This window comes from Vombatus ursinus, unplaced genomic scaffold, assembly GCF_900497805.2.
Source record: "Vombatus ursinus unplaced genomic scaffold, bare-nosed wombat genome assembly UNPS02014810.1, whole genome shotgun sequence".
Lineage (NCBI taxonomy): Eukaryota > Metazoa > Chordata > Mammalia > Diprotodontia > Vombatidae > Vombatus > Vombatus ursinus.
Genome location: NW_020954588.1, coordinates 29,091,542 through 29,118,955, shown reverse-complemented (window position 1 = coordinate 29,118,955; position 27,414 = coordinate 29,091,542). Strand labels below are relative to the sequence as shown.

General features: G+C 40.1%; 1 protein-coding gene across 5 annotated transcripts in view; it reads right to left on the bottom strand.

Annotated features, from left to right (window-relative positions):
• Nucleotides 1-27,414, bottom strand: part of TNIK (TRAF2 and NCK interacting kinase) — a 415,560-nt gene that overhangs the window by 26,362 nt on the left and 361,784 nt on the right. For all 5 annotated transcript variants that reach the window (XM_027875754.1, XM_027875755.1, XM_027875758.1 and 2 more), the window contains 4 exons: nucleotides 23,644-23,741; nucleotides 16,975-17,159; nucleotides 11,034-11,160; nucleotides 3,733-3,897 (listed from right to left, as the gene is read on the bottom strand). In XM_027875754.1, the coding sequence (XP_027731555.1) occupies nucleotides 3,733-3,897; nucleotides 11,034-11,160; nucleotides 16,975-17,159; nucleotides 23,644-23,741 (575 nt within the window). The remainder of the gene's footprint in view (nucleotides 1-3,732; nucleotides 3,898-11,033; nucleotides 11,161-16,974; nucleotides 17,160-23,643; nucleotides 23,742-27,414) is intronic.

Genomic DNA, 27,414 nt, shown 5'->3' with positions numbered 1-27,414 from the left:
CTTCTTCTTCTTCTTCTTCTTCTTCTTCTTCTTCTTCTTCTTCTTCTCCTTCTTCTCTCTATCTCTCTCACAGCAACTCATAAATGCATAAGATCATGGGATTTGAGCTAGTAGGGTCATTCTCATCCAGACTACTTCTCTCATGTGGCAGAATAAGAAACTGAGGCCTAGGCTACAAAAGACTGTGAACTCCTTGAGAGAAGGGACCATTTTGTGCCTTTTTTTGAACCCCCAGTGCTTAGCATAGTACTTGTCATGTTTTTTGTTGTTGTTCAGTTATTTTTCAGTCATGTCTGACTCTCCATGACCCCACTTGGGTTTTCTTGGCAAAGATGCTGGAGTGGTTTGCTATTTCCTTCTCCAACTCATTTTATAGGCGAGGAAAATGAGGCAAACAAGGTTAAGGGACTTGCTCAGGGTCACACAGCTAGTAAGTGTCTAAGGCCATATTTGAATTTAGGAAGGGCAGTCTTCCTGACTCCAGACCTGGCACTCTATCCATGGCACCACCTATCTGCCTCATGCTTGACACATAGTAGGTGCTTAATAAATAAATGCTTTTTGACTGACAGAGGTAATAAGTTGTGGAGCATGGATTCTAACTCACAGACTGAGCACCTGAACTGGGATGCTTTTAAGTCCAAAGCAAGTATTCCATCCTCTGTTAGCTGCTGCCTCTCCTACCTGCTAAAGCATGGAAGGATTCTGATTTGCAACAATGAAGGAAGTGGAATACCCTGATCCCATGTCTGAAATCAATGGTCTTGAAATAACTACAGAGATATATATCATGTAATGCCTCAAACATCTCTTTCTTTTGGTAAATCATATATGATCTATGTAGAGATTACCAAGAAGAGAATTAAAAAAAAAAATAAGCCAATACACCAAAGAAAGGAAAAGCATAGGAAATAATCTTGATTCTAAATGTCTCCTTATACTTAAAAAGGCCAAATTTAGCATTTTAACGGCAGCCGTAATATTGGCTTGACTTCTCTCCAAGCTAAATCAATCATTCAAGTATGTATTAAGCACTACTATGTGCCAGACTCTGTGCAAGGTGTTGGGGACAAAAATTGAACAGCCCCTGCCCTCAAAGGGCTTACATTCTATTGAGGAGACACAACATACATGGATAAGAATATATACTATATACATATATTACACACAATTATATATACCATATATACTATATATATATATGGGTGTGTATTATATATGTATACATCTTCCCCCTAAAAGTATCCATGTTCTTGAAATTACTGCTCATGCATCAAATTTATCTTTTGAACATTACTCATAAAACCTGAAATTTTTAATTTTTAGAAAAAAATCTAGAATTTTTGATCACCATTTAAATGTGCATATCACATTTTTTTTTTGCAGGTTCTGTTCATCCTTTATAAGAAAGTCTTCTTGGCAAGTTGTGGCTAGAAAAAATGACCAGTGGGGTCCCCAATCCCTTCACCCCAGATAGAACAGTTGGTTTCTTCTAGTCTAGTTCCACTGGACTAGTAAATGGCTCCTCAGTACCATTGCTTCAAACCTATGAGATCTTAACTATCAGGGATTCTTAACCTTTTTGTGTATCTTGGACCCCTCTAGGAGTCTGGTGAAACCTGTAGACCCATCCATTCTCAAAATAGTTTTTTTGTGTGTACGTGAGGCAATTGGGGTTAAGTGATTTGCCCAGGGTCACACAACAAGTGTCAAGTGTCTGAGGCCAGATTTGAACTCAGGTCCTCCTGATTCCAAAGCTGGTGCTGTATTCACTATGCCACCTAGCTGCCCCTCAAATGCATAAATGCATAAAATAAAGATGAACAAAAACTCTAAAGTTTGACGAAAATGAGGATATTAAAAGGGAGATAATTGTTGAGAAATAAAAATTATGATAGTGGAACTGGAGAATTTAACTATGTATTTCAATAGATCAGAGGATTACAGACTTACAACTATAAGAGAACTTGAAGGCCAAAACCCTCATTTAACAGATAAGGAAACTGAGGCTGGAGGAATAAAGTGATTTGCCCAGGATCACCCAGCTAATAAGTATTTGAGGCAAGAGCTGAGTCTAAGCCCAGCACTCTATACACTGCACCTCCTAGCTACTCCCCCTAACTCTTGTGAGAAGAAGGGTAAAGAATGGATTGGATTTTCCACTTTTGGAATAGAAGGTGGGGATTAGGCATACGTTTGGAAAGAAGGGAATGATAACCAAGAGCAGTGACCTTCCATCCCCCCTTCCATGATTCTAGAAGTTTGCTGTTGTTCAGTAGTGTCTTACCCTGCATTACCCCATGGACCATACTATCCATGGGATTTTCTTGGCAAGGATACTGGAGTGGTTTGCCCTTTCCTTCTCCAATGGATTAAGGCAAACAGAGGTCAAGTGACATGCCCAGGGCCACACAGCTGGTAAGTGTCTGAGGCCAGATTTGAACAGCATCCAGAAGCTAAATAGTCCTCAATGGGTACTCAACATCTGCTCTTCTGGCATCAAGCTTCCAGAGGATGCGTCCCTACTCATCCCTGACCCTAAGGGGGAGCTGGTCTCATCTGCTTCATAACACTAAATTCTGAAGTACGTGTTCAGAGACATGTTTCATAAAAGGGCTGGTGGAAAGGTTGAAAACGAGAGAAAACACTTTGGAAACACTTTGTTTGGGGCCTTGTTTTACGATTCTTAGGTCTACATATAAAAATCAAGTTAGCGCAATAAACTTATTTAGCCAGTCGCATTGGACAGCCAGAATGCTTGGTTTGTGAGCATTGCATAATGAGAGACATTATTCTGTCTTTTCCTAGGAAGGTTTGTGTACTGGAAAGATGATATTCAATTCCCTTCTTTCCCCCACAAGTTCAAGTTTGTATAATGATCTTTCTGAGGACATGCACACTTAGTGACTGGGATTCTCTTTCCAAACATGTTATCAACAGCATTTTATGAAATCCGGTTTGGCTATGCTCATTAAACATGCAGCTCAGATATTGGTCCTAAAACCTTTAAACTGTAGTGATCTTAAGCATCACAGGTTGGCATTGGACTGACCAGGAGTCTTAAAGTCTGGGTTTTATGACTTGGCTGTCCCTGAAGACCTAGGGAACCTTCCTTGGTTTTGGTCTACTCACCTACAGAATCAGAAGGGAAAGAGTAGATGATTCAAAGAGTCTCTCCAGCTCTAAGACTATGATTTAGAGCAGGGATTGGCAAACTATGGCAGACTTATGATTTCATCCTTGTCAAGACTTTCCACTGTGAAAACTCCCTCCATCAGTGCAGATCAGCAGTTTTCTATAAGCTTAGAGTTAAATAGATAGTGCAGAGGATAGAGTAGGGGACTTGGAATCAGGAAATCCTGATTTCAAATCCTCCCTCAGACAATTACTAGCTAAATAGTCCTAGGCATGGTACTTAATCCCTTTAAGCCTCAGTTTCCTTTTCTTTAACATGGAGATAATAATAGTATCTACCTCCCAGGGTGCTGCAAAGATCAAATGAGATATTAGATGTTAATTGGTTTGCAAACCTTAGTGATTAAACGCTAGCTATTCTATCTCCACTATTTTCTTTCATCTCTTCTCAACAATGGAACAAGTTTTCCGATGAGAAAAGAAACTGGAAATAATTCCAGAGAATGTGGCAAGCTTCACCTCCAGAAGAGGGTAAGAGGCCATTAGTGCACTCATGAGAGTAGGCAAATGATCAACCCTAGATGCTCCAGAACCTACTTCAGTCACAGAATCCATGTCTTGTTGATGAGTTGAGACACGCCCAAGGGCCTCAGTCGGTGTCCCTGCAGGAGAATGACTTTGCTGCACCAGATCAGGGAGGTTGATGTGACCAGCAAAACCATTGCTATCAGTGTGCCCGGAACGTTTTTTCTCTCCGGATGACTGTGGAGGAACAAAACAGAAAAAGGGAAAGTGAAGTTACCCCAGTTGCAAAGCCAACACCATGGAGCCATCCTTCATTGTCTCTATCATGCGGATTTAAAGAGTCAAGTCAAGCACAGCAAACACCAAGAAGGGCAGACTCCATCAGAAGAAATTCAGTGTCAACTCTGACACTCCTCCCACCGCTGCCCATGTCCCATCAAAGTCATTGGACAAGGTGTAAGCCAACTAATGACTAGCTCTTTAAGCCAGCATCTATGCAACAGAATCATTTGTTTCTGGGAAACATTAAAAATGGTTGATGACTTTCTCAGAATTGCCAATATTTTATATGCATCATTTGGAATACTTTGATGAAAGAAAAACAGCACCAAAGAGCAGCATTTCTCTGCTTCTTTTTTCACAAGGTACATGTCCAGTTTCCATTAATGGTTAACTATTTAGAGCTGAAAACATCACCTTCCAATTAAGCGTAAGAAGTTTAATCCTAATTCATTTTATCATCTTTCTGTGTCTGTATTGGGTATCTTCTCTCCCTCTACACCAGGAGTTCTCCACCATTTTTTGTGTCCTGGGCCCCTCTGGCAGTCTACTGAAGCTTATGGACCCCTTCTAAGAACAATGTTTTAAAGGCATAAAATAAACACATAAAATTACAAAGGCAGAGAGGCATAATTTATAGAGGACCAGTATCAGAGTTAAAGTTCAAATCTTGCCTTTGATACTGACCATGGGCAAGTCACTTACTTGGCCCCCCAACAAATGCTAAGACTCTCAAGATACAGAAAGTTGCTAAAGATAGTGACTATTTCGTTGTCTTGCAACCCCAAGGCTTAGTACAGGGCCAAGAATTGAGTAAGTGTTTAGTAAATGCTTATTGATTGATCAGTCTGAATTATGCTGTTAAGTTCCAGGCACTACATTTTAAGAAATAAACTGGAAATTAAGCAAAAGAATGGGACCATTGGTGAAGGGTTTCCATATTATCCAACTGAACTCATCATTTTCTCCCCCAATTTTCCCTTCTTCCTAACCTCCCTGTGAGTGTTGAGGGAACCATCATTGTCCTAGTCACTCAGGCTCACAACCTAACTGTGATCCTCCACTCCTCACTCCACAGTCTTGTGATGACATTGGTCCTCTTCAAGAATGAAGGACGAATGAGCAACAACAACTCTATCTTTCATACCAAGTCCTGCCATTTCTACCTACATAATACATACAACTCTTTCTCTCCTGACATTGCCACCAGCCTGGTGGAAGCCCTCATTGTCTGGACTATCACAATAGCCTGCTGGGTGGTCTCCTTGCCTCAAGCTTCCTCCCACTCAAATCTATCTTCCTTAGTTGTCAAATTGATCTTCCTAAATCACAGGTTTGATCATATTATCTCCTTATGTAATCAATTCCAGTGGCTCCCTATGATCTCCAGAGGACCCAATATAAAATCCTCTGTTTGGCTTCTACCACCCATCACAATCTAGCCCCCTTCTACCTTCCTAGTTTTCTTGCACCTTATCCCTTCCATATACTCTGTGACCCAATGCCACTGGCTTCATTGCTGTTCCTCTTATATGACACCCCATTTCCCAACTCCTGCGCATTTTTCTGGCACTCTCCCATGCCTTAAACTCTTTCCCTTTTCCTCTCTGCATCCTAGCTTCTTTTAAGGTTACATGACTTGCCCAGGTCACATGGCATCACCAGGTATTTTGACCTTCATCTTGCCAATGGACTCCAATGACTCTGGAGGAGAGAGTGAGGTTGATGACTTTGCGTGGCTCTGCCTCACTCAAATCCAACTCATGCACAACTCAAGACATCACCTTCATGACGAATGACAGACAAACAACAACAACACAGCTGCTAAGTATCAGAGGCAGGATATGAAGCCAGATCTCCCCAACTCCAAGTCTGACACTCCATCCACTATATCTCATTTCCTCTCAAATTTTGTCATTTCTCTTCCTCCTCCTCCATGTCCCTTCATCACCCTGTGGATCACCTACAATGTCATTTGTAGGTATTACCTCCTGTACCTGCTCAACATCTCTCATATCTCTCCCCTTCCTCCACTCCCACAGCCACCGTATATCCCATTTCAGGTCCTCATCAGCTCTCACATGGACTAGTGAAACAGCCACCCAGTTGGTCTCCCTGTTTCTCCCTTCTCCATCCATCTTCTAAATAGTGACCAAAATAATCTTCCTAAAGCCTAGGTCTGGCAATGTTCAAAAATTTTCAGTGTTTCTTGTTGCCTCTAAGCCAGAATACAAACACCTTACTTAGCACGGTATTTGGAGCCCTTTGCCATCTGGCTCTGACTTACCTGGCCAGATTTCTTTCACAGGCTTCCCCCTTTATGCCCTCCATGTGCCAGCCAAAGAGGCCTGCTGTCCCTGGAAGTTGGCATTCCATCTCTCCCTGTCCGAAATACCTCTTTTCCTCTGCTTCTTGGAACTTTTAACTTCTTTCAAGGCTCAGCTCAGGATTTATCTCCTCCTCTGAAGCCTTTCCTGGTCTACTGAGTTGGAAAGAGTTCTCATACTCCCCTGATTATCTAGTTTCACCCCCTCATTTTACAGAAAGGCTCAGAGAAATAAAATACTTTACTTGAGGTCACACAGACAGTATGTAGCAGAATCAGGATTTGAACCTAGCTCTTCTGATTCTGGTAGAATGGAAGGAGAACAGGGATTATTTTTCATGTCTTAATCTATAGATCTCAAGCAACTAGCATAGTGCTTGGAACACACTGGTGCTTCGTATATGTTTGTTGAATCATATTGAATAGCAAGGTCTGAGGGTTTCACCACAGCCAGTGGCTGAAATAAACTTGATATGGGGGTCCTTGGAGTTCAAGTAACTGAAGAGTAACTGAGACATTATACTATTAAAAGGTTCAATATTAGGAGAATATCTGAAGATGATGGCAGGCAATATGGGGGACAGGAAGACTGTCAGCTAATATTTTAAGTTTGGTACCCCCGGGCCAGCTGCAACTGCCGTGAGGTCAGGATAGTGATGATGTTGATGACAATGGTGATGATGACAATAATAATAGTAATGACAACTAACATTTATATAGCGCTAACTATGAACCGGGCACTATGTTAAATGCTTTACAATTATTATCTCATTTAATCCTTACAACAACTCTGCAAGATAGGGTGCTATTATTATCATTTTCATTTTACAGTTGAGGAAACTGAGGCAAACAGAGGTTAAATGACTTGCCCAGGGTCACGCGGCTAAGTGTCTGAGGGCAGATCTGAACTCAGGTCTTCTTGACATCAGGTCCAATGCTCTGTCTACTGTACCATCTCTAGGTTAGGATGAATTACAAACAAAAGTGTATTTTCATTAGCCTTTTCTTCTTTACAGTGTCTCTTATACTTGCCCATTCATTTGTGCAAATTTCTTTTTAAAAAATTCAGTTGTATAAAGATCCTCCATTGAATGACTTTGCATCAAATTAATTAATTTGGAGAACATATTTTTTTGTTGATTTGACCCATCCATAAACACTGAATTTCCTTCCAAATATTAGATCTTTCTTTCTGCCAATATAGTTTTTTTTTCATAGAAGTTATACATGTGAAATCTCTTTCTTTCTATATGCATATATATATGTGTGGGAAAGTTAATTAATTCCAAACCATTTAATGTCTTTTTTGTAAATTGTGTTTTCTTTAAAAACAAAGTGATGTCATCTTGGCCTTTATTGTTACCATGCAAAAAAGCATATGATCTTGTAACTTTCCTGAGCTCATTTAATGTCTCAATTCTTCTGTTTAGATGTTTAGATTTTCTAGGTGCATTATCATGCCATCTGTCAACAGTGATGCTTTGACTTCTTCATTTCCAGCGTTTATTCTCATAATCTCTTTCCTGTCTTAAATGTGATTGCTGGCATTTCCAGTGCTGTCAAATAGAGGTGGTGAACATTTGATTTTCTATTGCATATATTATTGGCTCTTGGTCTCATGTAGGTCCTTTTGATTTTGTTGAGGGAAAAATGCTTCTGTTCCTGTTCTTTTTTGGAATTTTTATTTAAAATCATAAATGAATATTGGATTTCATTAAAGGCATCTCTGCACCTTTTGATATGGCCATATTAATTTTTAAATAAAATTGAGCCAGGCTTGGGTACCCAGTATAAATCCTATTGTCACTATGAATAATTTATATATATATATATATATATATATAGTAATGTATTTGGTTGGCTAGTCTTTCATTTGTTATTTATACCTCCATTCCAAGAGAAAAACAAACAAACAAACATGTGCTGGTTTAGCTCTATTGTCAAGACTATGACATACAGTTGGATGAATAGCTCATGGGGCCATATCACCCATCCATGTATCTTGGAAAGACTCTGTAGAAGGACAATGAGTTTGGAGTCCAAAATTCAGAAAAAGGAGGGCAGGCTGTATTGTACTTGGGAATATGAACAAAGCTTTTAATGACCTGTAGCTTCTCTCTGAAACAAAGGGCCATCATTTTTTTTTAACACCAACATTTTTCTGGGAATAATAATAATAACAATGATAACTGGCATTTATATAGTGTGTTAAGGTTTGCATATGCTTTACAAATATTTTCTCATTTGCTCTTCACAACAACCCTGGGAAGTAGGTGCTATTATTATTTCTGTTTTATAAATGACAAAACTAAGGCAGATAAAGGTTAAGTGACTTGGCTATTTTGAGCTGGTAAGTGTCTAAAGTAGGATTTGAATTCAGATCTTCCTGATTTCAGATGCAATGTTCTGTTTTCCAAACCATCTAGCTGCTTCATGAGTATGAAATATGGAAGACTACACTCTGAAGAATTTAAGTTGTGGGTAACCTAAAGACACATTGAACTGAGGACACTATAGCATATTACTAATGAAGAACTACCCAGAACAAGCCCTGTCAAAGATATAATATCAAAGGAATGTCTGCCCAGACGCAATTGAGGCATAAAATGAATAGCACCTTGTAGTCTAATTCTGTTGTACCAACTTGCTATTTTGTGTATCTCTCTATGACTGGAATCCTTTGCTTCATCCCCTTTGACTCTTGGCTTCCTTCAAGCTCAAATCTGACTTCCTGATGAGACCTTTCCCCTCAATTGTTAGTTCCTTCACTTTGAGATTACCCCCCATTTGCCCTGTATGTTTTATATCTTTTATGTCATACGTAGTTGTTTACATGCTGTCTCCCCCACTAGAATGAGCTCCTTGAGAGCAATGTGTTTTTGCCTTTCTTTGTATCCTGATAGTCAGCACAGTGCCTGACATCTACTAATCACTTAATAAATACTTGTTGATGAAATTGACAATGACATTATTTGACCTGTCTTCTATCTGAATCTGTGGTAAGGAATTATGGTGATTCAATAGATATTTACTCTAGTATTTATTATAAAAAAACATGGACTTTGGAAATAGGTAACATTGTGGATTCCAAGTGATTAAGAGAGACTCATTGTCATGGTCTATGACACTTGGCATAGGTACGCCCAAAATGTTAGGGGAAGCCTTTAAAGATAGTGTCCTAAATGCAGCCATCATTGATTTTGAGACATTAGCAATGCCCAGCCCTTCAGTTATGCTGATATTTGATTGAATTCAATTCAATAAATAGTGCCTGCCTGCTCTAGGCACAATGCTAAATGACTACATTTACAGTATATTCTATTGAATGAAACACTCTCCATAGAAAAAACGCCTCAGCAGGCAATGCAGACCTTTAGAGAAAGCCACCCTTGCATCAGTCTCCCTACAACCATACATCTGCCTTCCACAGAGCTCTTGTCTGGCTCTCCTATCATTCAAGAGATTCCCGTCCATTGCTAGCTGCCCAGTGTCAAACAGCCAATATGTGTCTGTCAGGACTCGGACCCAAGTTTTTTGACTCCAAAGCCAGTCTGTGCATTGTCCCCCATCTCTGAAATGCATTCTCCCCTTTATTACCATCTTTTAGTATCCTGGGTTTACTCAATCCTGGGCTTTCTACATGAAGTCCTTCCTGACACCCTTTCCTAATAGTCCCTCTTCTTTCCCCCTCTTCAAATTATCTTGTATTTCTTTTAATATATTTTGTAGGTACTTATGTGTATCCATTACTTCCCCTTTCAGTAGAATGTTAGCTCTTTGAAGGCAGGCATTGTTTCATTCTTGTTTTTATCTCCAGTACCTAGCAGAGTACCTGACCCAAATCAGGGGCTTAATAAGTGCTGTTGACTGACTGATATTGCTTCTTTGAATGCTGGTAAAGTGGGAAAGGAATGAAGACAAACATGAGAAAACATTCCTCTTTTTTAAACTATTAGTTTAAAAAATGAAAAATGAAAATGAATCCTCTGCACATAGAATTTTCCATAACTGAAGTTTTGCACTCTGCCTGGAGTACTTGGGATGCTTGGTGGTGGTGACTGAGGCAGGGTGGACAGACCACTGGTGGGGTAGGTTTGGGGATTGGCAAGGAGTGACCCCGTTTGTTCATCCACAGCTTAAGGAAAGGGCCAGCTTGGATAACAGGAAAATTGTGGTAGCCTTTTTTTTTTTTGCTAAGGAGGTGAGAGCAAGTATGTAGCCTGCCAAACTAAATGATGTGATTGGAGTTTAAAAACCCCCCAACAAAACCACATCTGTGCTAAGGTCAGTTCCATCAGACACCTTCAATAGTTCTCTGTAGTTGGTCCTTTCAGCAAAAGCCACTGAAAGGGTACAATTTTCCTGTTCAACTGACTGGATAACTCTTCCTTCAAACTACTGGCTGTCTTTGGTAAATAGATAAGAAAGACTTTGAAAAAAAGATGGAATGGGGTCAAGAAAGGCCCAGCTGTCCCCTTTTAGGGAGATGTTTCATAGCTGTGAATGCTTGCTTCATATCCCCAGGCTCAAATTCTGCATTCACATATGCATATCTCCTGCAGAAGAATAAGGTGTATGGTAATTAAATCATGCTGTCAAAGCATAGAGGGATATGCGAAAGAGGGAGAAGGACAATTAAAATCACTCATCCATTTATGAGTGGCCTTTTCTCTCTCCCTTTTGTGCTTACACAGAGTATGCACAGTCTGTGTCAACTCTGAGATAAAACCACATGCACATTCCATATATATTTCTCATCCCAACTCACCTCTCTTATCATTAAAGTTCCTTCTCTCGAAATGCTGCTAAATGTGTCTGCGTGAGAGGTCTCCAGGCCATGGGTTCCAACCATCGCCATATTGTACTGTTCATTACTTGCTGGAGCTCCTGTGGGTCTGCCAGAGGGGAGGGAACAATATTTATTATTACATTTTCTTCTAACCCACATACAGTAAATAACTTCTTCCAGTCCAAGGCAATTTTCTACCTAGAGTTGACTCTTACAGTAATGAGGATGGCAGAAAACTCAATTAAGTGGGGTTTCTGTTAAATGGGATGCCAGTTAGGCTTTTTTCAACCAGCCCTCTTAGCTACAGCTAGTTAAGCACAGCTGTGGTTGGCTTTTGTGAGACTTAATTCTAATGCCAGCTTTACAATACAGTATGAAGAAAAAGAATAAGGTCTTCTCGAGAAAAGGCCATCAGTCAACAGTCAGCAAGCATTTATTAAGCACTTACTGTGTTCCAGGCACTATACTAAGTACTAGGGATACAAAGAAGGGGGAAAAAACCAGTCTCTGCCACAAGGAGCTAACATTCCAATGGGGGAGATGATGTGTAAAGTTGAGCAGAGACTGGATCTATTTCTTTGTGTGCCTTGGAGTACAAAACACAGTGCCTTTCACACAGTAAGTGCTCCTAAAATGATGAATGGCTGGCCATAGCATACACTGTGCCCTTCACACAGTAGGTGCTCTCAAAATGATGACTGACTGGCCATAGCATATGCTATGCCCTTCACACAATAGATGTTTTAAGAATGGTGATTGACCATATCATATGCTGTGCCCTTCACATAGTAGGCGCTTTAAAAATGGTGATTGACTAGCCATAGTATAGTTTGAAGAGCAAAAGGATTCAAGATGACTTATTTGGACTTAGAATCGTAAAATGACAATCCCCATTTTACAGTGACTAGTCCATAAATTTAAAGCAGAAAGGGACCTTGGAAGCCATTTAGTCAGGGGCCCTCATTTTATTGTTGAGAAAACTGGGACTCAGAGAAGGCAAAGGACTTGCTCAAGATCACATAGATAGTGAATGGTCAAGTCAGGATTTGAACCCATTTGGATTTTGACTTCAAATCCAATGTTCTTTCTACTCTATCACATAGTCACACAGCTAGTAACTGATAGTCTGGATTTGAACCTGGGTCATAGGATCATTGATTTTAAAGCCAGAAGGTATATTCTAAACCAATCACTGTGTTGTATGCATGAGGAAATGAGGCAGAGAGCAGTCTGTCCTTGCCCTGGCTCTCACAGCTTCCAAGGGTATTGCATCTCTAGCCCATTCCTCTCTTCCTATTACACCATGATATGTTTATGACTAAAGGACCCATTTTACATGTGGGTAAACTGAGAATCAGGCAGAGGAAATGGCTTGGACCACTGTGGACGATCAGGACTAGGCCTTCTGCCAAATTTCAAACTGAGTCTATGCCATATTAGTACCAACCTCTGTTCTGCAACAGCAACAGGAGATCAGTGTTTAGGAGATGGGTTACTCCACTGGTTCTCCTCATGGCCACATTTGTCTGGGTCTTTATTACCCACTAGATATCTTTTGTTTAAGTATTCATTTAACAAACATGAAAGGTCCATTGGGTGCCATTCTAATCTCATGGTTTGTCCCTTGGATCAGAGGACATAGAAATGCTTTTTTTTCCCCTTAATCAAATCAGACTTACAGAAATACTGCAAGGAACAAGTGTGTTTTATGCCTCTTATGGGCACAAAGAAGAAACATTTCAGGGATGTCAAGCCCAAGAGTGGAAGGCGCTTGCTACCAGAGGTAGTTAAGTAAGATAGTGGATAGAGCTCTGGACCTGGAGTAAGGAAGACCTGAGTTCAAATCCGGCCTTGGCTACTTAATTGCCATAGGACTTTAGGTAAGTCACTTCACCTGTGTCTGCCTCAGCTTCCTTATCTGTAAAATGGAGATAATAGTGGCATCTACCTCCCAGGGTTGTTGTGAGGATGAAACAAGATGATATTTGCAGGGTGCTCCACAAATATTTAAGAGTTGTTGTCATCATTATCATTACCAGTAAGAAAAGAGAATGTGGATCGTCTAGACAGAGGCAATTATCTAAATTTGAACATTGAGTTCCTAAGTGTACCTAATTGCTTATAGCCTTTCATTTACAACTAATATCTAAAGACCTGCCTGCTGGGCAAGTTTTCATGATGTCAGACGTGCTGTCCCTGTCTCCTTCTTCCTACCCCACCTCCCCTTTGATGTTTTATCCCCATGGGGGAACTCCTGGTGTGGAATATCTTTTCCCTGATGCACAGCAGTAACTTGTCTGTGACTTCCTATTTGACGGCTGCCCAGTTGCACTGATAGGTGACTTGTTCTTGGCCACACCCAGGGGTATCAGAGGCATAATCTGAACCTAGATCTTCCTGCCTCTAAGGCCAGCTATGGCCACTAAGCCACAGTGTTTCTCTTTATCGTGTTACCTTTCCCTACATAGCAAGTGCCATAATACCAGGCACAGATGGATGGGCCATTGGCAGGCACTCCATATTTTAGGAACATGAGCATTTAAAAGAGTTTTCATTGTCTGACATTGGCTGCCTGTTCCCATGCTGAACATGCAGCTCCCTAGAGAGAGAAGAATGACCTGTTTTCTTAGCATGACTTTGGCTACGTCCATCCAATTCAGGGGCGGCCCCAGGCAGGTCACTCTCAGTGGCTGAGCAGCGGGGGTTTGATCCTCCGAAGTATTAAATTTCCACTTGGATTTTGATTGTGTAGATGCATCACAGAGGGCTTGCCATTGAGGCGAGTGATTCTCCTTGGCCTGCAGTGTCTATTAGCTCTGTTCTTGACCATGACAAAAACCTTGTCCTTGGACATGACACACAAAAAATGCCTTTGCCACCCCCACTCCGGGTGAGCCGAGCTCCCTTGCATTCAAAGGGCCTTAGCATTTAGACTCAACAGTTCAGGCAGCTAATCACACACTATCTTTTATTGCTGATGAAAAGATTCTTCTGCATGTCTTATCTGTTCAATTCCCCCCAGGGCTCTGTGAAGGCAGGGACTTTGGCTCTTTTGTTTCTTCTGTTACCCCACAGTACTCGCAGCAATGTTAGACCTTAGTAAGGCTTCAGTGTTTGTTGAATAAACACTGGCACGTGTGTAATGCCCTGTACAAATAGGTGGTGTGGGTATGCAATTATATGTATGCATGCGTGTGTATCAAGTGCACAGGGACAAGTCCCTACATCACAGAGAATATGCTTTCACCATGAGTTCATCTGCTGGTGCCACAAGTGCCATTTTTTGGCCATCTATTCTAAGTAGTAGCATTCATTTCCATAAGAGATTTGATTAGGTGCTGCAGATGGGAGTGTTGACTCATAAAATCCCTTTTTGAGGACTAATTTATATTTATTAGGCCACTGGATAAATCTACATTCATAATATCTCTTATCTTTGTCTCAAAACCATCTGTACCTACCAGGTAATACTGAGGATTGATTTTATCATCAAAGACTGGTCTACTTTGTATGGACACATTTGTTTAGTCATTGTAGTGTTCCAACTCTTTATGAGCCCATTTGAGGTTTTCTTGGCAGAGATACTGAAGTGGTTTGCCATTTTCTTCTCCAGCTCATTTTACAGATGAGGAAATTTAGGCAGACAGAGTTAAGTGACTTGCCCAAGGTCACACAACTAGTGACTGTCTGAGGCCAGATTTAAATTCAGGAAGATGAGTCTTTCTCCTCTTCCTCCTTCTGCGGTTAACTAGAACTCATTACTCAGACATCTTGCCAAATTGAGGTACTCTAAGGTTTGAAGAGGAGTTATCCAAATCATGAAATTGCTCCATCTTGCATTATTTATATCATATGAGGACCAGCCATTTTATGCAATTCTTTAAGTAAACTCTGCTGATTTTTAGTTACTTCACCTAGTATGCCAAAATTATTTCTAATTCAATTTTTAGTTTATTTCCATATCCCATTTCTCTCCCTCCCACATCTGCCCACATTCTATTGAGAAGGCAAGAAAAACAAAACTTACTATCAACATGGAGAATCAAGCAAATAAATTCCCACATTAGCCTTGTCCAAAAAAAGAAAAAGCTTTTATCAGGTATGCCAAAATATTGTTGTTTCAATTAGATAATGACAATAAAAGACACAAAAGGGTGTGGTGGATCAAGTGCCAGGCCTGGAGTCAGGAAGATTCACTCATCTTTCTGAGTTCAACTCTGGCCTCAGACACTTATTAGTTGTGTGATTCTGGGCAAATCACTCAATCTTGTTTGACTCAGTTTCCTCACCTGTAAAATGAGCTAGAGAAGGAAATGACAAACCACTCCAGTATCTTTGCCAAGAAAACCCCAAATGGGGTCATGAAAGTTAGACATGACTAAAAAATGACTGAACAAAAAAAAAAAAGAGGACACAAATAGCTAGCTGGTTTAGTAAGAAATCAATTCATTATCTTGATGTTGTACCTACATGCTTTTTATAGATTGCATCTTGGTTGGAAGGGATGAAAGAGTCCATCTAGAAAAACTCAGAACTGAAAACCAAAGACCTTTCCACAGTTTACCTCTCTACTTGAAGACAGAGGAGGAGGTGTGTCTCCTCTGAATGGAAGGGTGCAGGGGCACTGACTAATTGCAGGGGCTGCCCATCCCACTTCTGGAATGCTCTTAGAATGTTTCCTTACATTAGCCCTAAATCTACCTCTGTAATTTCCAGCCATTACTCCTACTTCTTCCTTTAAGGCTGAAAAAATCTAACAACTCTGTCAAGTGGCAGCCTTCTATATACATGAACACAACTCTCATATTCTACTTTAATCTCTTCCCTAGATTAAGTATCTCTAGCTCCTTCAACTGATTTACCCAAGGCCTTTACCGTCCTGGTTGCTGTTCATCTTATTAAAGCCTTTCCTAAAATATGATGCTCAGAACTGAGCACAGTGTTCTAGATGTGGTCTGAACTATGTGTAGTAGAGTTTCAATGACCACCTCCCTAGCTCTGGGCACCATCCCTCTCCTAATGCATCTCAAGAGCTCATCAGTATTGGTGGGTGCCATAGAATATTCTTGACTTATTTTGAACTTGGGGTCAACTAAAACCTTCAGATTGGAAAATGGAGGACAAGGGAGTTGAGCAACTTGCCCAAAATAACATATGTCATGAACTTCAGAAGCAGGATTTGAATTCAGGTCCACTGGCTCAGTGCTGCCCAAATATAAGATATATATACTGGGCTGCCTGAGGTCTTAAAGACAACACACTGAAGATCTAGGTGATGATGACTCCATGTTGGGGCAGCCAGGCAGCACAGTGGACAGAGTATTGGGCCTGGCATCAAGAAGATATGAGTTCAAATCCTACCTCAGACATGCACTAGCTGTGTGCTAGTCAAATCACTTAATCTCTATCTGGCTCAGCTTCCTGAAATATAAATGGGGCTAATAACAGCACCCACCTCCTGGGGTTGTTGTGAAGATCAGATGAGATAATAATTGTAAGGCATTTAACCTGACATATGATAAGAGCTATATAAATGTTAACTATCATGTTTATTATCATCAATTATTACTACCACAGCAAGACAGGAAGAGCGTCTTCCTTGACAATATTTGAGTCCCTCCCCATTCTTTCAGGTGTGTCTTTGTTAGATGTCATAAGGCCTTTGCGGTCCTAAGTCTTGGTTTCATACAGTCACCTGCATAAATGATATGTGATCTCAGATCTCCTGCCTACTGAAATACAAACATCTGAAGAGACGGCAAACTTGTGAAAATGTGGATTTCTTAGAAGAAGCAAATGTAGGCACTTGACTTCCAATTCTTTGCTTTTTTTTTCCTTTCACTTCAGAGACATAACCCTCTCTTCACCCAAATGAAAAGCAAAAGAAAAAAAAAATAAGGCAAACTAAAAGTCATCTTACATGAGCCTGGGGATGTCACTGACAGGCACTGTCCCATCATGTGTCTCACTTTCTCCGTCTTCTTCCTCCTCTTCACTGCTTTCTGATTCCTCACTGGAAGAAGAATAATCAGTCACCTTCTTCAGGGGCCGGTTAGTTTCCTCAATTCGGAGTTCCCTTAATTCTTTGGCTAGTGCAGTCAGGTCCTACAAAGAAAGAATTGACCTCCATGTGAAACATGTTGGGGCCCAGAAAATGACTTGAACTCTTTGTGTCTCACTGAAAGCCAATGTTGTAGCATGAGCAACAAGGAAAGAGCTCTGGAGAATTGTCAACAAACATAGTGACTGGGCTAGAACACATAGGAAACCATGTTTGTAGAGTGTGAAAACAAAGGAGGGAGAGATGAAACAAATTTTATATTTACCCCAAATCAATAGCTCGATTATGACTGCTTAGCTCTAAATATCCATTTCTAGATGGGCATCAAATACATGATTCTTTTATTTGGGAAAAATGAAGTTTAGTTACCATCAGAGTAAACTGGAATATATTGTGGGGTAAGAGACACTTCCCTCCCCAACCCTTTAGGGCTATAACTCAGCTTCTCTTGGGAATGGCTTTTTTTCCCAAATGTGAGTGCCATGGTACAGAAAGCAACAAGATGGAACCACACTCAATGTTCCATCCATGATGATGACCAATATAGAGTGGAAGAGCCATGAGAGACCATGAAGCTACTTGGCCCCCACCAAACCTGAGTTCTTCAAATTTATAGACACTGCTTTGATTTCATCAGGAGGCAAAGCAGAGCATGCCTTCAGAGAAATGGAATAAAGATTCCTTTTTTTTCAACAAAATACTCTGGAAAAGCCTGGCTGACAATACCTAAGTGAGAAGGGTAAACACAAGTTTTTCAAAAGATGGAAAATTATTCAGTTGACCATGATTCTGATGAAACCATGTAGCCTGCTGTGAAAGTGTAGCGTTTCAATAGGAGGGACATTGCAGGCAGTGTGTAGAGGCTGGGGGAAAAAGTATCTATTATCTAACATGCTTTTATAGCAGTGCAAAAAAAGGGAAGCAAATCAGCAAAAAGCATGATCATTCTGACTTGCATGGGTCAGACCGCCTATGGAACAAGGCATGCAAATGATGGAAGAAGCATGTTGGTTGTCAGTCTTACCATTCCTCCCTATATTAGTGACCGATGTAGGCACCATTGTATTCGGTCAGAGATCAGGGATTAGGGAGAAAGAAACTCATTGAAAAATTCTCAATTTTACAATTCCCCTAGGGCCATATTCTCTCTTCATTGCAATCCATACATGTCCAATTGGCTGATCTCATCATATGTAGGATTACAGTAATGAAGTCCATCTGAGAACGTCTTAAAATTCATCCCTTTGGCATTACAGGGGGATGGCATTTAGCAATGGCATCCATTACCACTGGATATAGAATTTCTTTTAAAAAAAATCAGTGAGAACATTTATATGTTGAGTGCTGTTATATTTCTTGAGATTGAGAAAATGAAAACATTTGGGTGGTATCTTTGGTTGGGGATCTTAAGATGGCCAGGTTTATAAATGGTTCAACTATATCCTTAAGTGCAATGGTCATCTCTCTCTAATTTCACATCAGTGTTATAGAAAGCTTTATAGATTCCTCAATTTGCTCTGGAGACACACTGACATTGAGATACTCCCCAAAGTGAAGATTCTAAAAGGAAAGCCTGGAGGACCTGCTATATACAGGGGTATCATCAAAACAGTTCTTTAAAGAGCTCAGTTGTATTTAAATTCAATGGCTTCAATTTCAGGGAGAACCTATAGGAACATGGAAGGTCATTCATGCAAATTGATCTCTAGCTCCTCAAGTCATGGGCCAGATAGAAAGTATTCCCATTGTGGATTGAAGAGTTTTTTTTTTGAAACAGTAACTCAAAATTAGAAGGAGCCTCAGATGTCTTCTAACCAAAACCATAGCTGAACAAGGATCCCCTCTACAATTTACCCCAGAAGTGGTCATCCAGCCTTAGTTTGGTGATCTCCAGTGGGAGGGGGCTTAGTGTTTCCCAGGTAGTTGGTTCCATTTTGGGATAGCTCTGATTATTAGGAAATATCTCTCTGTATGGCATCTAATGTCCCCCTCTGCAACTTTCACCCACTAGTCTGCCCTCTTAATAACTCCCACTGGCTTGTCTTTCTCCAAAGGAGGAGAAACTGAAGGATCTTTAAGTGAATCAGAAAAATGTATTGAAGCAGTGCAATGTAAAAGGAAAGTATAATGGGGGAGAAGATCCTCCAAGTCAACACTATATCATAAAACAAGATTGCAATCTGTTGCTTTTGGTCTTTGACAAACAGGTTAACCCTATGCTAAGTTACAGAGTATATACCTAGGATGACACTTTTTATTAGAACAAAGAGAGAATATGGTTTTAAAGAGTTTACCTATAATGCCAATAACCATATGAGTGAACTGGAATAACATCAATTGCCATGACAATCAATTATTTAAATCCATTCTAAAATCTTTTCCAATGTTCAGTGTTCATCAAAGTTGAAAAATCAAAAACTAGCAGAATTTAAAAAAGAAGGACCTCTACTGTTTAGAAATATTCTTTTTAGTCACCCAAAGTCTACTAATTTAGCATGTTGCTTTTCAAGAACTCATGCCTTTTCTTAACATGCTAATCCTTTTAAAATTGTAGTTGGGGCTTGTAGCTCATAGGAGCATGTACCAGGAGGGAGAAGGGGCCATGGGTCATGGTCATGGTCATCATCTCATCCAAACTCATCATTTTATAGTTGAGGGAACCATGGTCCAGAGAGGTTAATTTATTCACCCAAAATCATAAAGATAACAAAGTTGGGATTTGAACCTAGATTCAATGGCTCTCAGTCTAGTTAGTGTTCCTTCCATGATACCACACTGGTATTGTTCTTGCAATTTAAGCTTTGTCTTTCCTCACTGTACCTGATAGTTTGGCTTCAGGGCTAATAAGAAATCATCTTTGGTAGAATACCAAAAAATCACTGTAGAAGTTATTTCACAGTTTTCCTGGGAAGTTCTCAGATTCCAGTACCAAGCTCCCTGTCCTCCCTCCTGAACCCTCAAACAGAATTGACCTCTCAATGCCATCAATCTAGCTATTTAAGCGAAAGTTTGTGTACCCAAATCACTTTTAATAACATCTTCAGACCAGTTATAATAACAATGCGATGTGAGATTAACATCATGGCATTAGGGACTCACTGTAAGATGTCTAATTCTTAAATTTTCTCCAGATAATGAGCTTTTTGTAGGTTTTATTGCTTGCCCGCCCCAGGCTTAGGGCAGGGAAAAAAGGATTTGAAAGAGAAATGAAAGTGTTACTTAATAGGAAAAGTATTTGTGATTTTATTACTGACTCATGGGAAAATGGCGATTAAAGGTCTTAGATAACACAATCAATGCCATTTGGTAGTTTTTAATTGTAAAGTTGTCTTGATTTACTCTTTTATAGGATCAATTCAGTGTTGCTTCCTAGACCTCATATATATAGCTTAACCTAAATCTCACCTAAATAGGGGCTGTTTTAATGCCTTTCCATCTGTAAAATATTATATCAATTTGTTCAAACAAGATGACCTGTATTTCCTTCATGTCCTTAGATAACTGGGATACACACACACACACACACACACACACACACACACACACACACAAGGTGTGTGTAGATCACATTATTTTTGTAGGAAATTTGAAGACCTTGGGTAAGATACTTTGTCTCTCTGGGCCTCAGTTTCCACACCTTTAACAAGTGGGGGTTAAACTGAAAACTAAAGTCCAGTTCTTCAATTCTGTTACCATCCTGATTCCTCACCACTAAGGCTTGTGTTTCAGGGAACCCCACACCATAGATTTAATGCTATGAATCATTTTGTGGCAACTCAACGTTATAGACTACATAGAAATTAGTTTATTGAATTATAGATTAGTATCCCACTAAAATGAATGTCCCTGAACTAAATGTGCAGCAGGACCATTAAAAAATAATCAAAAATAATTCCTTTTGTTCCTGAAAAATGAATCAATTGTAATTTTTGCATTACCATTCAAGAGGATTTTATTTTGCCCATTTTTTGAGACTTTGATAATAAGAAATTACCTTGTTATTTCCTTTGAAGCTACTTTGTATCTATCTGCGTGTGCTCAGGCAATTTTCCCAGTTAGATCCTCAAGGATACAGAATGTTTTTGTCTCTGTATCCTTAGCATACTTCCAGGCACGTGAGAGGTATGTAACAGGCACAATGCTTGGTAGGTAAGAGGGCTTAACAGATACGTGTTGATGGATTGATATACCTAATAGTTCCTGAAGAAGGTGGCTTTTTTGTTGTTGTTCAGTAATTCAGTCACGTCTGACTCATGACTCCACGGGCCATAGCACGCCAATACTGTCCATGGGGTTTTCTTGGCAGTGATACTGGAGTTGCCATTTCCTTCTCTAGTTCATTTTACAGATGAGAAAACTGAGGCAAACAGGGTTAACTGACTTGCCTAGGGTCACAAAGCTAGTGTCTGAGGCCAGATGTGAACTCAGGTTTTCTTGACTGCAGGCCCAGCACTCTATCCATTGAGCCATCTAACTGCCTCCAAGTGGCTTAGCTGTTAATAAACCAGTGCCAACAATTATGAAGGCAAATGTTCCCAAGGGAAACCCAGTAATCCTATGGTTCTAATCTTTGGGATTTGTGAAAATTATGTGGAGAAGGTCACTTTGCTTAAGGTGGTAATCGCCTGACCCAGCCCCCTAGAGTCACTAAACTTTCCCTGAAGCACACATACAGAGCAATTTTATTAGTACCTGGAGTGTTGAAGTATGTTTTTGCTCTGAAATCCCCTCAGAAGAAAACTGGTTAGCACTATTAATCAATCAATCAATTAATGAGCATTTATTATGTGCCAAATGTATTCTAGGAATATAGCATGTATGTTGAGTGCTGAAGTACATTTTTTGTTCTTAAATCCAAGAAAATTGATGAGTGCTATTAATCAATGAGCATTTATTAAGTGCCTATTAAGTTCTTGACATAATAGTATACACAGGGGTAGTTTCTTAATAGTGTTATCTAGATGCTACAGTATACTCTGCTGAGACATGGGTGGAGACCTGGTATCTTTATAATCTTTATGATCTATAGCTTTATTTCTGTTAATCACCCAATGGGGAGTGGGGTAGGTCACCTGTCATATTTTCAGAAGCAGGAATGCTTATCCTTAAAGGTCAGATGTATACAACATGCCTCTCCAACATGCCAGAATCACTCAGGGCAGAGATGACAGGAAATCACTGCCTCATTTGACCACACGGTCCTTGGCAGGGTCAAAGGCTCCATGCCCCTGTAGCACCTCTAACTCCATGCATCTCAGGCATCTTCCCAAGGCCCACCATCTCTGCTGAGTACATGCAGATTGAAACTAACACACACCACCAGTTTTTGTGAATCCAGTTATGTTCACTTCTGTCGGGTCCCTGCCTACACCTGACAATATTGTGAGGTTCTCGTGTTGGTTTCTGCTTGGTGATTCTGCATAGGGATTTCTGCAAATCAGCTATTTGACCTTAAAATGATACTCTTTCCTTGGGCAGACTTTGCTACCTGAGTGAATGAGCTTTAACTCATTTACCTCTTCTGAGTATCAACACTAGCAAAATCACAAATTCAGATAGTTATAAACCACCACCTTTGACCATGACCAAGTGAAATAAATATATCACTAACCTCATCTATAGCTTTCTTATAGCTCTGTGATAAGTGAAGATTCATCAGCATCAGAGGAAATAGATCAGAACAGGAAAAAAGTCAGAGGAACATAGTTAGGAAACAGAATCAGAACAGTTAGAATAATGCTGTTGAATTACAAAGAAAAAGATACGAGAAAATAGCAATGCATGTTAAAAACAGAACAGCAAACTCATTTTAGCACCGATCTTAGCACACTTTGAACCTCAAAAATGTAAACCAAACAAGAAAGGCTTAGATTTCATTATTTTGCCTGAGAAAATTTCAAGGAAACCAAGAAGGTACATGGAAACTACTCCTAAATTAAATTCAACTGTTTAGTTATTATCTCTGTACTCTGCTTTCTGTGAAGTGACTTCCCAAGTGGGCAGTAACAGGAGAAAAAGAGGAAGAAATTGTTCTGTGATTTATAATTAGAAATAAGCAAATCAGGCAGCTTTTCCTCCTTCTATTAATCTTGAGGATCTAGGGGCCAGAGATCGCATGGACAAATGAAGCCCAGAGATTATTCCTGCATCATATTTTGGCCAAGACTTTCAACATCCTCCCCAATCAAACCTTTTTACCAGAACTACAGAGGAGAGAAAAGGAACAACGAGGTTTTTTTTTTCCTTTTCATTTCCACTCTCTGATAGACATGCTAATAGACAACAAAAGCTCCAAAGACAACAAAGCTGGAAAAAGTAATTGACAACAAAATTAGTTTCTTGACTGATCAAGATGGGGTTGATCTTACTGGAGCTCCTGCTCCCACACTTCTGATGACTTACAGGTGCAGATTTTAGTTTATCAGAGAGAGAGAGAGTTTCCTCAAGTACTCTTTTGTATGAGGGAAGGAAGAGATAGGAGAGAAGAACAAAGGGAAGAGAGAAAAGAGGAGGAAGGGAAAAACTCACTGCTGGTCGACCAGGCCGGGTGATATCCCTTGATTCTTCTGGCTTCACCTTGGGTGGTTCATGAGGAAGTACAGGTGATCCTTCAGATTTCGTGTTAGCTGGGAGACAAAAAAAGACAGAGAACAGGGAAGGTGGTCATGAAATGTTGGGAGGCTCATACCTTTAGTAAAGACAACTGCTTAGATGATTTTTCTTTCTCTCCTTTTTGTCAATGAATATTTTCTTGAATAATGATAATATTTTCTCAATAACAGACAGCTGGGTGGCTCAGTGGATAGAACATTACACCTGGAGTCAGCATGACCCGAATTCCAATCCAGCCTCAGAAACTTATTAGTTGTGTTACCCCAGGCAAGTCACTGAACCACTATTTGCCTCAATTTTCTCCTCTGCAAAATGGGGGGTGATAATGGCATTTACCTCACAAGGCTGGTTGTGGTGATTATAAAATGAGCTAATATTTGTAACTTTGTGAACCTTAAAATGCTATAATTCTATTAAAATAATTGCTATTAATAATAATAAATTCATATGGCATTTTAAAGTTTGCAAATCACAAATATTTCGTATGGAATGTTATATAAATGCTAGCTGTTATTACTGTTACCAAGAGCTAACATTTATAAAGGCTTCACCTGTATAATCTTCTTTGATCCTATCAACAACGTTGTGAAGTAGGTATTATTTCTATCATTATTTTACAGATAAGGAAACTGAGGCTGAAACTTGCTCAGGATCATACAACTAGTAAGTCTCTGAGGTAAGATTCAAACCCAAGTCTTCCTGACTCCTAGATCAACACTATACCACCTAGCTGCGGCCTTCCGGCCAAATGACCAAAGGTTCCAATTATGGGCCTTCTCCAAACACTAGGACTATGTTCATGTGATTCTAAGGCACTCTCAGTCAATTTGGCAAAAAAAGAGGAAAAATCCAGATCTGTAGAGGGGGACATTGGACAAGTATGTTGATGGCATCATGGCAATGAAGCAAGTCAAGATTCTCTTCAATATTTCTGACTTAAACATCATTGAGAAAGCTGACTTACTCTTTGGGGGTGTGTGGGGAGATAAGTCTTCTATTATTGGTCATGGGAATTATCAACTGTGAATAGTCTATGTTTAAAGTCATTTTAGTCTCACAGAATTGAAATACAAAATTCTGGAGAAGCCCTTGTATGTCAGGTAGAGGATGAGAAAAGGGAGGAAGTCTGAGTGGATCTCTGGTATCTGAGCCACAGCGAGTCACAGGGAGTGAGTGGATAAATCTGGTTCATTCCTTTCCTGAACTCAGGTCCTTCCTTTAGAGCTCTACACCCTTGGCCCTGTGAGGACAAGTAGTACTGTTGGTGGCAAGTCAAATTGTCCTGACCTCAGTTTCCTCATCTGCAAAATGAGGAGGTTGGACTAAATTGGTTCTTTCTAGATGAAAAATTATGTTCCTAACCCATGGAATTTTAACCTTTCTTGTGTGTTGGGGACCATTCTGGCAGTTTGTTGAAACCTACACCCTCCTTCTCATAAGGCTTTTAAAGGCACAAAATAAAATACATAGGATTGGAAAGGAAAGCAATGATACTGGAATCCAGTTATCAAAATATTTTTTAAAAACAAGTTGTGAGCCTCTTTCCTAAACCATGAACCTAATCATGCCACTCTCCTGATCAAAAATTTTCTGTGGCTCCATAGTGCCTCTAGGAAACACAGACACAGACACACAAAAATTCCTCAGCCTGGTTGTAAAATTCCTCGACAACCTGGTTCCCATCTACTTTCCCGACAATGGCAGTTCTTCCTTGTCTGTGTTCTATATTACAGCTAATCCTGGTGCCCAGCTGTTCTTGGGCTCTGTCTTTGCACAGGCTTTTCCCCACACCTAGAATGCACTCTTTCTCTTCACCTCTTGGAACTCTTAACTTTCTTCCAGGCTCAGCTCGGGAAACTCCTTCTATTTGAAGACTTTTCTTATCCTCCTAGTTGGGAGTGCCTAGTCACCTCTAACTGCTTTATATTTACTTAGTGGTTTGCTATTGTTCAGTTATTTCAGTCATGTCCAACTTCATGATCCCACTTGGGGCTTTCTTGGCAAAGATACTGGAGTATCTTTGGATATTGCCATTTCCTTCTCCAGCTCATTTTACAGATGAGGAAACTCAGGCAAACAGGGTTAAGTGACTGGCTTAGGGTCACACAGCTAATAAGTCTTTGAGGCTGGATTTGAACTCAGATCTTCCTGATTCTAGGCTCTATCCACTGAGCCACCTAGCTGCCCCACTAATAAGCAGAAGACATATTGAATGTGTTCTTTTTCTAAATAGAGAATTCTATTTTGTAAAAAAATCATAGAATCATAGATCCAGAGTCATTAGGGCCCTCAAAAGACTAGACTGAATCCAATTCTCTCAATGGTAGATGTGGAAACTGAAGCGCCAGGTGGATCAACTGACTTGCCCAAGATCACACAGTTACTAAGGTCAGAGGCAGGACATGAATTCGGGTCTCTAGACTTAAGAGTCAGTTATCTCACTTCTCCATCGCATTGCCTTCAAATGAAAAGAGGGTATGTTATCCATGCTGGATGGAAGCAGAATCACTGCTTCTGCTACACATCACCTGTGTTGATGCAGTAGGTTGATACCTAAGTGAAGCTAGAGTTGGCATTGGAACTCGGCTCCCCTCCTCTCCATCCTCCTCTCCCTTCCTCTCCATCCTCTCCTCTTCCTCCCCTCTCTTCTCTGTCCTGCCCTCCTCTCCTCTTCAATTCACCTTCATGGAACTAGCCTTGAACCAAATAAAACCACCTGTTTTACTCTCCAGAATGAACCTGAAGACTTTTGCTATTGACCCACTTCAGTGGGATGTTCTTAGTTAAGTTGTGATTATGCTAAATGAAGATGCCAAGGAAGGATGAAACGCTGGTGCATTTTGGGTGGCAGACTGATTTATAAGTAAATTTCAATGCATCAAATGGCACTGAAGAAGGGACTGTCCTTTATCTCTTGGAAAAATTACCTTGTGAAAAAGGTAATTCCGAGAAAGGGAAGTTTGATTAACTAGAAGCAATGGATCGTCACACATAATTAGTTGAATGATATTAAAGTTTTTCTCAGGCTACTTCATTAATGGAAACCAAACAGTGATGAACGACTTAAATTAAATGTCCAGAGATGTGATTTAGTTCTCCCCAACAGGATTTACAGGAACATTCAAATAATTAATTAAAAAAAAAGACTGGGTCTAGTTCTATGACTTTTTAAATTCCTGAGCAAACTCTGTTTCTAGCTAAACACATCATATTGTTAACTATACTTCTAAAAGTTGAACTGATTGTATTCTTTGCAGGATCCAAGAGTCTGTGTCAGCAGCTGGTTGTTAGCAGTCATTCTTGCTGGGGTTGGGAACTGGAGGAAAGGGATTGCTTTTGTGTCAGCATTGAGAAGCCTGAAGGGGAAGTCAGAGCAGCTGGGGATTTGAAATTGGTTGTAGTTATTCCATTTCCAAAAGAGACAAAGGCTGGATGGCCATGCTAGGAGTGTCTTATGGGGGGAGATTCTTTTCCAGGTAGAGATTGTGCGAGACTGCCCTGGTGACTCAGAGGGCTTGTTCTCACTGGCAAATGATGTCATACCATGGTTTGCCAGAAGAAATAATTCAGCTCAATGTTTCTAAAACTAAAACACTTCCTTCTCCTAACAGTGTTGAGCTTTCTTCACACACACACACACACACACACACACACACACACACACACACACACTCTTTCTCTCTCTCT